Source organism: Balearica regulorum, chromosome W (assembly GCF_011004875.1).
Source record: "Balearica regulorum gibbericeps isolate bBalReg1 chromosome W, bBalReg1.pri, whole genome shotgun sequence".
Classification (NCBI taxonomy): Eukaryota; Metazoa; Chordata; class Aves; order Gruiformes; family Gruidae; genus Balearica; species Balearica regulorum.
Window position 1 is genome coordinate 1,701,334 of NC_046219.1, and position 14,607 is coordinate 1,715,940.

Consider the following 14,607-nt stretch of genomic DNA (forward strand, 5'->3'; position numbering starts at 1 on the left):
TGATCACAGGCCCATCTATATGTCGCATCTCTTCCTTGATGGCCTGAGGTGTCATGGGTCCACCGAGCTATAAATAATTCACCCTTATGTTGCCAGTCCAGATCTACCTGAGCCACTTCAATCTTAGCAGCCCGATCCACCTGCTGGTTGTTTTGATGTTCCTCAGTGGCCCGACTCTTGGGTACATGGGTGTCTACATGACGTACTTTTATAAGCAGCTTCTCTAGCCAGGCAGCAATATCTTGCCACAATGGGGCAGCCCAGATGGGTTTGCGTCTGCGCTGCCAGTTGCTCTGCTTCCATTGCTGTAAGCACCCTCAGTTCCCCACCACGGCTTGAGGGCTTTGTGAGTGCCCCAAGTCGGTGTCTGGTGTGCCTTACGCTCTTGTGGATCTGATGTGCCAGGCCATTGGATCTACACAGTCCAATAAACCTGATTGTCCCTTTCCTCCTCCTGGCTGGAGGCAGGGCCCCTCTAATCCTGGTCATCGTATTCGCTACTCATTTCTTGCAAAAATGACTTAGAAGTCCCTTGAAGAGGATCATAAGTACAATCATACCTTCCACTTGGTCTAAGGGACTGCCCACTGGAAGCTGGAGAGGGATTTTTCCTGGAAAAATCACCTTTTATGACTGTTTTGCCTTGCAGCTCATGTACTCGTGCCTGTAGGTTTGAGGGAGGTTTTCCATCCCACATCCTCATGTCCTCTCTGTGGTCACACAGGTAAAACCACAGGGTGCCTCGTGGTGTGTACCCTCTATATCCTCTCTCCTGAGCAGAGGAGCACTTACTCCTAAGAGCTGAGACACTGGTCTGTACAGGTGGGGAGTAAGACATATCCTCTCTGAATTATTGGAACTCCCGGGACAGTTTCTCCACAGCCGAGACAAGGGAGGAAGAGAGACTCTCTTCATATTTCCAGAGTCAGCCAGCCACTTCATCCACTGTGGGTGCCTCTTTTTTCCAGTCCATTACTTCCAATGAGTTGGCATATGACAATGGTGCACTCCCTACAAACTTCTGCCACATGGGTCGGGTACACTGGACTTCACCTGGATCTGTGAGTAACTGCACATTGCCTGGGTCATAATAAACCATCTCCTGCACAGCTAATTCCCTCAGATATTGAATACCTCTCTCCATGGTGGTCCACTTGCCTGGCCGACATACAACATGTTCACTAAAGGGCTCTCTTTCCCTTATGCTTGAAAGAAGTTTCCTCCAGAGGCTGAGGGCTTGTGCCTTCTTCCCATTCACCTTGTCAATGGCCCCTTCCCTAGACAGGGATCCCAGCTGCTTGGTCTCCCTACTCTCTAATTCCAGGTTACTGGCCCCGTTATCCCAGCAGCAGAGCAGCCAGGTAATGATGTGCTCCCCTGGAAGGCAGCTGAAATCTTTCCGCATATCTCGCAGCTCCCTCAGGGACAGAGATTGGGTGATTACCTCTGGTTCTGGCTCTTCCTCCTGTTCTCGTGATGGTCCTTGTTCATCGTCATCCCTCACTAAGCGAACTGATTTCTTTGTGTATTTCTTCTTGTGTGTAGGGGCGAGTGATACCAGCACAGGTGGGGTTTCTTTGGTTCAGCTACAGTCCCTGTCACTGGGGTTTGAGTAGCCACAGTGCCTGTTGCCAGGGTTGGGGTAGCTGCAGTGCCTGTCGCTCTGTTTTCCCTCTCTTCCCCCTGATGGTGCTGCCTACTATCGAGCAGTGTTTGGTAGATAGTGACCAGGGCCCAGCACAGTGCAGAGAGTTTTGCCTCCTTGGAATAGCCACAGCATTTTCCTTTCAAATATTTTATCACTTTATCTGGGTCCTGTAGTTGTTCGGGAGTGAAGTTCCAAATCATTTGAGGTCAGAAGTTCTCTAGATACCTGGCCATATTGTCCCACATGCCATTCCACCCATGACTATCCAGCCTCGGGGCAGATCTCTGGGTGGTATTCTTAAAACAATTTTTCGTAACCTTAAACAGGACTTGAAGTACATTCAGGAGACATAGCAATAGGAACATGCTGCCTTGATCATCCCAAGGATATTCAGAATTATCAAAAGCTGTTGTAACCAGCCTGAAGGAAAAAGGAGAAGTGAAAGAGTGGGAGAAAGTATCCCCCTCTGTCTCCCCCATATTTTGGGTGCGATTATTAATCAATTCCAAGAGATGTCATCTGAGCTATGGGCCTGACACCAATGCCACATACAAATACCAGCTTAATCTCATGACTAGTGATGTTATCATAAGTTGATATTACACAGTACAGCAAAATGAGAATCCATACCCCTCTCCCAGAGGTGATAAACAGTGCCGTTGGGAATACATACAGCAAGTAAGGGTTTACATGCCACAACCATGTGAACAAACAAAACATCATTGTGACCTGTGACTGTTTACCTAATATAATAATTGCATATAACAACTTTTGTTTTAACACACTCTGGTCAGATTTGTCATTATCTCAACCCTTTGTGCCCCATGTTGGATGCCAAAAAGAACTGTCGTTGGTTTAGCCCCAGCTGGCAGCTGAGCACTGTATGGCCGCTCACTCACTCCTCCCCCCCCCCCATGGGATGGGGAGGAGAATCGGAAGACAAAGGTAAAACTCGTGGATTGCGATAAGGACAGTTTACTGGGACAGCAAAGGAAGAGGAAAATAACAACACTCAGATCGAATGCTCAGACATGCCAGAGCTGGTCCCAGAGCCCCTCCCCAACTACCCCCTTTTATGCTGAGCATGATGTCACATGGTATGGAATACCCCTTTGGCTAGTTTGGGTCACCTGCCCTGGCTGTGTCCAATCCCAGCTTCTTGTGAAAATTAACTCTATCCTAGCTGAAACCAGGACAAGAATTCACAAGTCTGAAGGAGGGCTGAATTTCATTATCTTCATATAATCTAGTACTTTTGTTTCTGAAAACAATACCTGCCTTATTTGGCAGAGGTGCTGTGTTTAGTTCTCTCCAATTGAACATTTCCATGCTATGTGCACTTGAGTTTGGGGTTGAAGGGGAAGGAGATGAAAGAGAACAATTTCATTACACAGTCATCATGCCTTGCAGGAATTTCCTTTAAAGATCCCTCTTCACTTGGCAGTTTCAGATAGCATTAGATATTGCCATATTTGGAAAATTGAGTCCTTAAGTAGCAATTATTTTTATGCTTCGAACTGCTATTTGTTGAACAAAGTTGGGTTTGGGTGTTTTTGATGGAGTCCTCTGAATTCCGGTTTTGCAATGAATGGAAGTTGCTTTCATAAAACCTTCTGCAAGGTGCAGTTGAGAAGACTTATGCCATGCCTTGTCACATTAAGTATTAAAATAACTTTTTGTTTTTCTGAGGGTTTTCTGGTAACACTGTCTGTGGTAGTAAGATAAACTGATTTATTAATACGGTGTTATTTGTGATCTAAGCTCCACCCTCCAGAAGCTTTTTTATTCCACCTCCTCCCCAAGGATTTTGCCAAGGGCACAGATTTTTTACCTGTGCCCAGAATTTTACGAAGGGCACAGATTTGTCACAATAAAACCACATGGTGAGCAGCTCTTTCTAATTTTTCAAAATTAATTTACAAGCTTCTCTTTTGATTGGAAGAGCAACCAAAACCACATAGCTGATTTGAAGATCAGTAAGTGAAACTTTGAGTCTGTTTTGTAAGACTGTTTATTATTAATCCCTTTACAAACTAGACATTTTTACTGAACTCAATCTTTAAACAGAAATTCAAAGCTGTTATCTTTTTACCCTTTTCGAGCTGCTGGAATGCTTGAGACAGTTACATCAAGTACTCAAAATTATCAAGAAGTTAAAGATTATGGGACTGGAGCAAATCTGTTGGAAATACCTCATCTTGTCTTGGAGTTTTACATTTGAAAGTTCAATCCTCCTTTCACATGCATCTAAGGAAAGATGACACTTTAAAACCTTCTGCTTCTTTGAGTAAAAGGCATTCAGGCATTAAGTTAAATTACTATCCATTAAATTTATTGCAAGGGCACCGTTCTTGTCTCTCCATAGCATGTCAGATGTAGAGGTAAGGTTGGACCATCCAGGAATGAGCATCAACAGGATGCTGTCTTCCAGGCATGAATGCTCAGTATCACTGCATGCTGGTGAAGGGTCTGGAGAATAAGTCTATGAGGAGCAGCTGAGGGAACTGGGGTTGTTTAGTCTGGAGAAAAGGTGTATTCAGAAGATGTGTACATGTGGTGCTTAGGGACATGGTTTAGTGGCAGACTTGGCAGTGTTAGGTTTACAGTTGGACTCAATGATCTTAAAGGTCTTTTCCAACCTAAATGATTCTATGATTCTATGATTCTATTCTATGTGTGATGCATGCAGTAGGTAATGTCAAAGTCCAGCAGTGACATTACAGGTCTCTCCGGCAATAACTTCACTGACCTCTATCTGCAGAAGTGCAAAGGAGGTAGAGAAAGGAGCCTTTCAGACACATTCTGTATGAAAACCAGATTACCTTTAAAGCCCTGGACTTCAAACACCATAAATTTTTACCCTCCTTGTGCACACAACTTTAGGGAGATGTTGGATCTAGCTGGCTGACTGGCTAGTGGGGAATGTGCTGCATATAAGAGTAGGAGAGCATATACATGCTACACTCAGGAAAGTAAAGAGTATACAGAAGTTATAAAAGACAGTCTGTTCCTTTGTAAATCCAGTGTCTCAGTTGTCTTCAATATTTACATGTGTGTGTATTTGGTTTTTGAGTGATAGAAATTACTCTTCTCTGTTTCTTTACACCTTTTAACATTATGTCATATAAGAGGACCAGGCTTAATCTGGGCAAAGGGCAATCTGAGGCAATTGTACTTCCTGGCATTCTGCAGTTCTGGTCTACCCTCCTCGTGGTAAGGCAATATTATTCATGTTGGTCATTAGCTGCTTCTGTAATAAAGTAGTGAACAGATTCAGTGAACAAATTCAATATGTTCCTGACAAAGAGATTTTTGAGCTTTGAGTCAAAGCAAATAATAAGTAGGAAAAAAAAGCAGTTGTTGTTAGCATATGAATCTCTGGAATTATTCTATGATGAAAGCTTTTATTAAGGTTACAATTTTTTTTACAAGATTTCATCCTATAATTGCATTCTGCTTGTACGTTGCAGTGAGCCACCTCTATGGATTTGGACTGATGGATGCTGAAGCAATGGTGATAGAAGCAGAAAAGTGGACAACTGTCCCTGCACAACATGTGTGTGTGGAGAACACAGATCGGCAAATCAAGTAATACCTGCTGCCAAAACTCTTGCTGGCATAAACTTATGGAAAGAAATTGGGTATAATATACCTCTCCCTTGCATTGTGTTTAATGGGTGATTTTGAAAGCTACGCTTGAGGATCTCTCTCACCTTCAGATATGTCAGATCATTTGCCTGTAAAGTTTGTTCCCTGCAATTCTTGGAATGGAATTTAAAGACTGTCCCAAAACCTGAAGGTATAAAACAACTCAAGCTGGATGTTAATTGATATTGGCATAGATGATGCTCTGAAGAATAAGAATGTCTAGTTGAGTGCACTGCAGTCATCTTTGTAGGATGAGTACAAACTCAATAGTCCAGTGTCTAACATACAAATATTCTTTTCATTGAAATCATATATTATCACTCTGAAACAGTCTCAGGAGATTGTCTATCTCAGAGGTTAAGACTAAACTGGTTTTTGCTTGCTAGGATAGGATGTCTATAGAATCGGGCTTAAGAGTAGTATTCTGCACTCAGTGGATACAGAAAGAGCATCAGTCATAAGGCGCATTTCCAAAGCCTTAAAATCATTGAGGAAAGTTTTTATTTGATAGATATACTTGACAGTCTAGGTCCATAACTGGAATAGTCTGCAAGGAAGCCATGCCAATTTAAACCATCTGAGTCTGATACTGTTTGCCCATTTGCTACAGTTAATATGTAATACTTGCTATCATATAAGCAAGGACTATGGCTATGCCAGGCATTTCCTGGTGCTTAATGACCAGATGTCATCCCATGACAATCCCAATTGGCCACTAATCCACAAAAAATGCTCTGTCACAAAGGTTTATTCCTATTACAGGTCTTCACTGTCCTCTTTTAGCATGTGTATATGTCAGTATAGCCCTTAATAGAAAGCCCAGTAATTGCCACTGACTGCAGTAAAATAATTATACTATGGTGATAGTTTCAGCTAGGAAATAAGTGTTAAAACTGAGGGTTGTAGGCTACTGATTTCTCAGAAATGATTGTCCAACACTGACAGTCATTACTAAGAAAAAGTTATTTAGTTGTCAGGAACAAGCAAGAAACATTGATGTTGGTTTTTTTATGCTTATATTATAGAACTATACGACCCGACAGTGTTGTCCGTTCAATTTACAAAGCCACCGGATGTTCAGATAATCCCAACTACCATGTGATCTACTTGGAGCACGTGGTTGTACGCATCACTATTACTCACCCTCGACGTGGAGACTTGTCAATTTACCTAACCTCTCCTTCTGGAACTAGGTCACAGCTCTTGGCCAACAGGTATAGTATGACAAGACAACTTTGCAACCCAGTCAGCATGCAGAGCCTGCACTGAGATTGCAGCATCATCAAAGAGTAGTCAAGTCATTACAGTAGGTTTTGCTGAAAGACACAAAGTTCTTGATTATTTTTTCTGAAAGAGATGGGGAAAATGAAGAACAAATGAACTGAAAGATGGCAATCTCTGTATTTATCAGTAGAAGAATAGATTGTAAAGCTATTGAACATCATAATCTTTAAAACTAAGATTAGTCAATTTTGATAGTCTTTTGTGGCTCACCAATTATTAGATGGTTGGGAAGTGCAAAGAAAATAATAACAGGCTGAGTGTTACAGAAGGAAACTGAAGCTGAATAGAAGTGTGTTTCTACATGCTATTGGCACTTATTTTTCATTCCCCTCCTTTCTTATGCCTTTGTTTACTAGTAATAAAAATCAGATAGAATAGTAATCTTCTCTTATTATTTTCTTTAAGCTTTCAGAATATGGTTATGACTCCTGATGTTTCCAATTTGCATATCTTTTTTTTCCCCTTTTGTAGTAGTATATAGTATGCTTGAGCTATGAAAAGGTCTTGGTAGGAGATTGCTGAGAAGCTGCACTAGCACTTTAAAATTAATGGGTCCATCTATAAACAGCCTATTAAAATTTTTAAAAAGTCAGAAATTTCCTTCATCCCATAGATCTATGATGGATACTTGCTGTTGGATGTCAGACCCCTCTAACATTATCCACTAAGAAAGATCCATCCTTTTTTAAATCCATACAGTATGTTCTTGGAGAAACTGTGAGACTGCATCAAGTAGTTTCTTTTTTTCCAGATTGAACTCAAACAAGTATATCTTTATTCAATGCAGCATTTCCAACATTTGTGCAATTTCAGTCCCCAGAAATGAGGTACATCATTAGCATTTGTCCTCAACAAACTGAAAGGCTGCCCAGTGGTGTTTCTATTTCCTTGGTCTACTATGAGAAATTTTCTTTGAAGAAACCATCAGCATTCCTTCCCAGATACATAATGCTAAATCAACAATCAAGAGCACTGCTGCCTACCACAGATCATTAAAGCACTAAGAAAGCCCAGAGACCTCCTCAAACTCCATCCCATTTCCAACTGTGTAAATAAGTTACAATGATAAATGCTTCCATAGTTCTCCAGGTGGCTAGAAAATTCTTCCTGACAGGACTATAGTATAATAAGGAATATTTTTGCCTTGGTGACTAGCAGCTTTAGATGACTGCAGCTCTGCTGGACACAGAGCATGGCTCCCACACAAAAGTTGACATTAGTGCAATGTGTCTCAGAAGCAGCAAGAGCTGCTGTGACATGTCACATCTATGTTATGAGAACTCTTCTGCCTTCCCACTTAAGTCTTCACAAAAGTTTATGTCCCTAGTCCTATTCCTCAAAGCTTTTAATGAATCGGGAGTGGCTTACTTTCCATACTGGCTCATCATCTACATTTCCCCAGTCAGATTTGCTGAAAAAAAGCACATCAAATGGAAAGAAAGTTGTTATGGAGTTTTTGGCCCCTTTAGGATATCTCCCATGTTTCATTACTGGTTTTGTCAGTGCCTTGCAGACAAACACATGCAGACACATCTATCTCCCTGCTACACTGAACAGAGAACTTACTTACCCTTTGCTAACCAGTGCAGAGGGCAGACTTCTATGCTCTGAACAGTTACAAATCAGACTCTTGTTTTCTATTTGAAGGAATCCTTTAGCTTTCTGTTCTGTTTTTATGCCACAGTTCTTCCATGTTTCAAAATGAAAAAAATCTAAAAGTCCTCCAACTAGGTATCCAAACAAAACAAGCTTGTGTAAACCCAGTGGTCTTAACACAGCTAACTCTTGGCTCTAGCCTTTCATGTCTTGCAGTTGACTCACAAGTGGGAAATAAAGACATTCCAGCATTCACAGTTCACCTCTGGTGATGACTGCTATGTGAAAAAAGTACAAAGTTTAGTTCAATCAGTCTCTTTGTGACCCCTGCTCCTTAAAAAGTAATTGTTTTCTGTGCCTGTGGTACAGAGAAAAAAAGTAAGTGTGTATATTGAAATACAGTGGTGTTCAGCTGCTTCTTATCCTACACTATCAGAACACTAGCACAAAACCAAAGAAACCTTGAAAGGCCACTTAATGTTTTGCCATTTTGCAAAAATAAATTATTCATGAAAGAGCAAATATTCATATGGTCACACCAGAAATTCCTTCCCCAAGCAAGCTTCAGAGATATACTGACTTGTCAGTCACATTTGGCTGACACTAACTCACAGCTCTGGAGTACTAATATTAAGCAATAAATGTATTTTACAAAATCTAGGTCTGAAATATGCTAGAGCCTTCACAAAGCCCTTTCTTAGGGTAAAGTGATGTATATGGACACAACACTTTTCAAAATGATATTTCAAGACTTGCTTTATTTGAATCATAGAATCATAGGATATCCTGAGTTGGAAGGGACCCATAAGGATCATCGAGTCCAACTCCTGGCTCCACACAGGACCAGCCGAATCAGAGCATATGACTGAGAGCATTATCCAGACACTTCTTGAATTCAGTCAAGCTCAGTGTTGTGACCGCTTCCCTGGGGAGCCTGTTCCAGTGCCCGACCACCCTCTCAGTGAAGAACCTTTTCCTGATATCCAACCTAAACCTCCCCGTTGCAGCTTCATGCCGTTCCCTTGGGTTCTATCACTGGTCACCAGAGGGAGGAGATCAGCGCCTGCCCCTTCGCTCCCCCTCATGAGGAAGCTGTAGGCCGTGATGAGGTCTCCCCTCAGTCTCCTCTTCTCTAGGCTGAACAAACCAAGAGTCTTCAGCCTCTCCTCGTACGTCTTCCCCTCTAGACCCTTCACCATCTTTGTTGCCCTCCTTTGGACAGTCTCCAATAGTTTGATGTCCTTAATTTGGATTTTCTGTTTCTTAGTTTAGTTGTCTTACAATTAGTATACTGAGTGTTGTTGGGTGTGTATGCTTTAGCATCATGTTATGAAAACTGGGGTAGGAATATTGTTATTCACTAACATGAAAGTTTATTTAGTTTTGAGGTATTTTATTTTTAAAGTATTAATCATGAGGGCATTAAAGTCATAGCATGCAGGGATGCCTTGGCAGCAAATGGTCTGGGTTTTTTTCTATAGGCAAACATTTCAGAGGCTGCTGTACATTGCTACTACCTGACTGAGATGCTTTTTTCAGACATATAAGAGCTTTTAATGCACATGTACATGATTAATAGCAGCAATACCATCTGTTTTTACTGAAACTAAGGAAACCTCATTGCTTTACCATTACTCATCTGGGTTTAATTCAAAACAATTTGCTTGTAAAATGTCTTAAAATGCAAAAGGTATATTTTACAGATGTGCACTTTTCCACCAATTCTGGAAAGAAGAGTCACTGTGTAGTTTCTGGTACATTGACAGTAGGTTCTCCAGGCAATACCTGGCATTTTTCTGCATATTTTGTTCTTAATGTTGGCATCCCCTAAAATGACTTCAGTAAGAAAACTTGTTAATTATAGGTGATGTGGATTCCTTTGCAGCCATTTGGTGGATTACACTGTCACTGCCTTGAGACTCATGTATTCTTTAAAAACTGCATTACAGGGAACATATGCTTTGTTGTTTGGAAAGTACTCAACATGATTACATTGTATATACTGCAACAGAAGACAATACAGGCTTGGAAAGTACTGGCTGGTGTGAGGATGAGGATTAATTGTTCAAATGATTACAGTTAAGTCCAAAGGGAAACAGTATCCCCTTTTTAAAAACAATTGGGCACTGAATTTGGAAGCATATATTTCTGAGTATTTTTGAGACATAGCATGATCTGTTCTAAAAGACACTCAATACAGGGGGTCATAGAGGACCAGCTAAATAGAAAGAGGATAGAAGCTGCAAACTCACAGCTTGTTTAAATCTTGCTCTTTAAATTTAAATCACCTGCTGCCATTCAAGCTGCATAACTGAATTGGTTTTTAACTATGGGGTGGCAAGTTTCCAGGCCATTAGGTTCCTATGCTTACATGGCACTGACATTAATAATACCTTTGTTCAGCAACAAAAGGAAATATTTTCAATACCATCTTTTTCCTATAATGAAACCTTCAATAAACAGTAAATTTTAATAATATTCTCCTCTGCAGAAAACTCTTAGACCAAACCAGATATATTCTCATCTGATCTCACTTGCAAGATCACTTCATAAAAATTCTTGATGATCAGAAGTAGAGGAAACCTTTTCTTTATAGGAGGTCATTTTAATTTCTGGACCAGTTCATCTTACATCTTTATTGCAGTTTACACATCAGACTTCAATAACAAAAATGACATTTTAGGGGTAAAAAGAAAAGGATAGGGTCAACTTCCGTGCTGAGTCTCAGTGTTTCAAGTAGCTGTGAAAATTACCCTATGGTGACATTATTAAATCCAGGATGAGCAAACAATAATCCTCTGTTTATGCTATGTCCACAGGATGAAGCAGTTCTCGGAAAACTTTCTCACAACTCTAACTTGCTGTGTTTCATTTAACTTCTTGATTGTCTATGTCTCCTATTTTTCTGAATAGACACCCAGTACCCTTCTACCACCCATTCTTTGAACTGCAATTGCAATGTCAATATCTCTAAGAAGGATCTGAGTACTTCTTTTATTATATCCTGTCAGTATTAGCAATAGATATGGTGAGGAGCTCTGGGGATATTGGAGACACAATATTAAAAAAAAAAACAAAACAGTAAACAATTTTTTTTTTACCTCAAAGAGGAAAAAGTTGCTGCTGATTTTCTCAGCTCAACAGGAAAGACTAACTGGGTTTATATACAAGAGTGTAAATGAATGCAAAGGACACTATCCTCCATCTAACTCATCATGGAAGATGTTCAAAGATAAATGTGGAAAAAGAATGACGCGCAATATATCTGAGATCTAGAATGACACATGCCTTCCTTTGAGGACTGAAACTAGTAAAGAATTAATCAGGGAGAACTGCAGGGTAGGCAGGTATTGGATTTTAAAATTCAGAACATTAAGTTCAATTTTAGTGGAAAAATAAGATCCATAATTAAAAGTTTGAAATAATTTTCAATAGTAGAAGTGTGAATAAAGACAAATGGATGAAGACAAATTTAGGATCCAGCTAAATATCTCAGATTATGGGTTTTGTACTGAACCAAAAAGAAAGAGAGGAGCTGTGTAAGACAGACCAGAGGAAGAACACCTAGGATTTTGCTTCCTGTCGATAGGTTTGCCCCAGCTACTATGGCAAGGATGAATGGGTCTTTTCCTAGCCTTAGAAAAAACTTGGTTCAGCTCAATCTTAGTATAACAACACTTATTACATTGAGTTTCAGCTGGAATAAATTGAATTGCACGATGAACACTCAGTCTCCCCTACTGCCCTTACCCTAATCAGAGATCCCTTTTCAGACCTACATGACTGATGGATAGGAAAAGTCTATACATATATGACACTATGTTCATTCATGCTCTTGCATTAGAATTTCTACCTGTTTAGAGTGAAGTTTCTGAAGATTTACTACAAATTCAATAGGAAAACACACACAGCTTTTGAGAAGAAAACTATTAACATCAGCCACAGTATGTGGAACTCAGCAGCCTGACATGTCATTAGGTGATGACAGCATTTCATGCTTATATGTATATAAGTATGTATATAAGATGTATATAAGCATGGTCATAAAAATTATCAGATTATTCTAAGCATCTTGTTAAACTATTTTAATCTATAAGAACCTGTAATAGTCAACTAACAATTCATCAGACAATATACTAATAATTTACTAGTCCATGACAAGCTAAGTGTATCCTTGATATGAAGTTTGACATGATATGAATCTGACAAATATCAAAATAAATTAACCATCTGGACTGGCTCCATAATCCTTAAAAAGATCCTATTCTATATGTATTTCTTTCTGAATAAGGAAAAGTACACCTGAACTTTTTGGTAACTATTTTGATTGTTTCATCCTTTCACTCAACTCCACTGAAAGGGAAATCCAGGTTGTTTGATTTGAGAGTGCATAAGCAAAGCAACATAAAATTTCTTGGACTGTTAACTATGTACAACATACACATACAGATAGCCTCAGAGTCAGTATCTTTCTACTTTTTTCTTAACTGTTCTTTTGATCAGTCCTGTTCTCAGCACTGGTAAGGCCACATCTGGAGTCCTGTGTCCAGTTTGGGGATCCCCAGTACAAGAGAGACATGGACATACTGGAGAAAGTCCAACAAAGGACCACAAGGATGATTAAGGGATTGGAGCATCTCTCTTATGAGGAAAGGCTGAGAGAGTTGAGACTGTTCAGCCTGGAAAAGAGAAGGCTCAGGGGGGATCTTATCAATCTATATAAATATCTGAAGGGACAGTGTAAAGAAGATGGAGCCAGGCTCTTTTCAGTGGTGCGCAGTGACAGGACAAGAGGCAATTGGCAGAAAGTGAAACACAGGAGGTTGCATGTGGACATCAGAAAACACTTTTTAACTGTGAGGGTGACTGAGCACTGGCACAGGTTTCCCAGAGAGGTTGTAGAGTCTCTCTCCTTGGTGATATTCAAAAGCCATCTGGACATGGTCCTGGGCAACAAGCTCTAGGTGGCCCTGCTTGAGGAGAGGGATTGGACAAGATGATCTCCAGAGGCCCCTTCCAACGTCTGTGATTCTGTGATCTGTCTGTAGCTTTTTGTTTCATTTATAGAATCATTCGTAGAAATTCAATTAATACATTTAAAAATTCCAATTTAAACCTGTGTTGGTTTTGCGTGGCAAGGTTTTGGTAGCGGGGGGGCTACAGGGGTGGCTTCTGTGAGAAGCTGCTAGAAGCTTCCCCTGTGTCTGATAGAGCCAATGCCAGCCGGCTCCAAGACAGACCTGCCGCTGGCCAAGGCCAAGCCAATCAGCGCCTCTGTGATAACATAGTTAAGAAAGAGAAAAACAGTTAGAGAGCGCTTTTTGCAGCCAGAGAGAGGAGTGAGAAGATGTGAGAAACTTTGCAGACACCAAGGTCAGTGAAGAAGGAGGGGGAGGAGGTGCTCCAGGCGCCGGAGCAAGATTCCCCTGCAGCCCGTGGTGAAGACCATGGTGAAGCAGGCTGTCCCCCTGCAACCCATGGAGGGAGGATGAGGGGGTGTAGCAATTCCACCTGCAGCCCGTGGAGGACCCCACGCCGGAGCAGGTGGAGACACCTGAAGGAGGCTGTGGCCCCGTGGGAAGCCCGTGCTGGAGCAAGCTCCTGGCAGGACCTGTGGACCCTTGGAGAGAGGAGCCCACGCCAGAGCAGGTTTGCTGACAGGACTTGTGACCCCGTGGGGGACCCACGCTGGAGCAGTTTGCTCCTGAAGGTCTGCACCCCATGGAAGAGACCCACGCTGGAGCAGTTCGTGAAGGACTGTCTCCCGTGAGAGGGACCCCACGCTGGAGCAGGGGAACGATGAGTCCTCCCCCTGAGGATGAAGAAGCGGCAGAAACACCGCGTGATGAACTGACCGTAACCCCCACTCCCCGTCCCCCTGTGCCGCTGGGGGGGGCGGAGGTTGAAGCCGGGAGTGAAGTTGAGCCCGGGAAGATGGGAGGGGTGGGGGGAGGTGTTTTAAGATTTGGTTTTATTTCTCATTCCTCTACTCTGTTTTGCTTAGTAATAAATGAGATGAATTCCCTCTCTAAGTTCGGTCTGTTTTGCTCGTGATGATAATTAGAGAATGATCTCTCCCTGTCCTTATCTCGACCAGTGAGGTTTTTTTTCGTTGTACCTTTTCTCCCCTGTCTAATGAAAGAGGGGAGTGATAGAGCAGCTCTGGTGGGCACCTGGCCCTCAGCCTGGGTCAACCCACCACAAAACCTTACTTTATAAAAATTCAAATCCTTCCCAAAAAAGTTTAGGAAAGCATTCATTCCAAATACTAGTCCTTTTTCTGGTAAATAATCTTACTAGGTTTTCCCACACCTCCAGGGATGAAAATATGAAAGCTGACAGTTTCAGCCATAGCACACTTTAGGTAGAGGTGTTTTTATATATCCAAGACGTAAGGGATTTTTCTTTTTTCCCTCCCAAAATGATTTAAA

General features: G+C 41.4%; 2 protein-coding genes and 1 long non-coding RNA gene across 9 annotated transcripts in view; 2 read left to right on the forward strand and 1 right to left on the reverse strand.

The window, feature by feature from the left end:
• The window catches only part of LOC142599148 (SWI/SNF-related matrix-associated actin-dependent regulator of chromatin subfamily A member 2), a 686,065-nt gene that overhangs the window by 631,171 nt on the left and 40,287 nt on the right, over nucleotides 1-14,607 (forward strand). The window lies entirely within an intron of this gene.
• Nucleotides 1-14,607, forward strand: part of LOC142599154 (proprotein convertase subtilisin/kexin type 5-like) — a 287,421-nt gene that overhangs the window by 237,030 nt on the left and 35,784 nt on the right. For both annotated transcript variants that reach the window (XM_075738888.1, XM_075738886.1), the window contains 2 exons: nucleotides 5,119-5,236; nucleotides 6,322-6,510. In XM_075738888.1, the coding sequence (XP_075595003.1) occupies nucleotides 5,119-5,236; nucleotides 6,322-6,510 (307 nt within the window). The remainder of the gene's footprint in view (nucleotides 1-5,118; nucleotides 5,237-6,321; nucleotides 6,511-14,607) is intronic.
• The window catches only part of LOC142599232 (uncharacterized), a 537,129-nt gene that overhangs the window by 189,768 nt on the left and 332,754 nt on the right, over nucleotides 1-14,607 (reverse strand). The window lies entirely within an intron of this gene.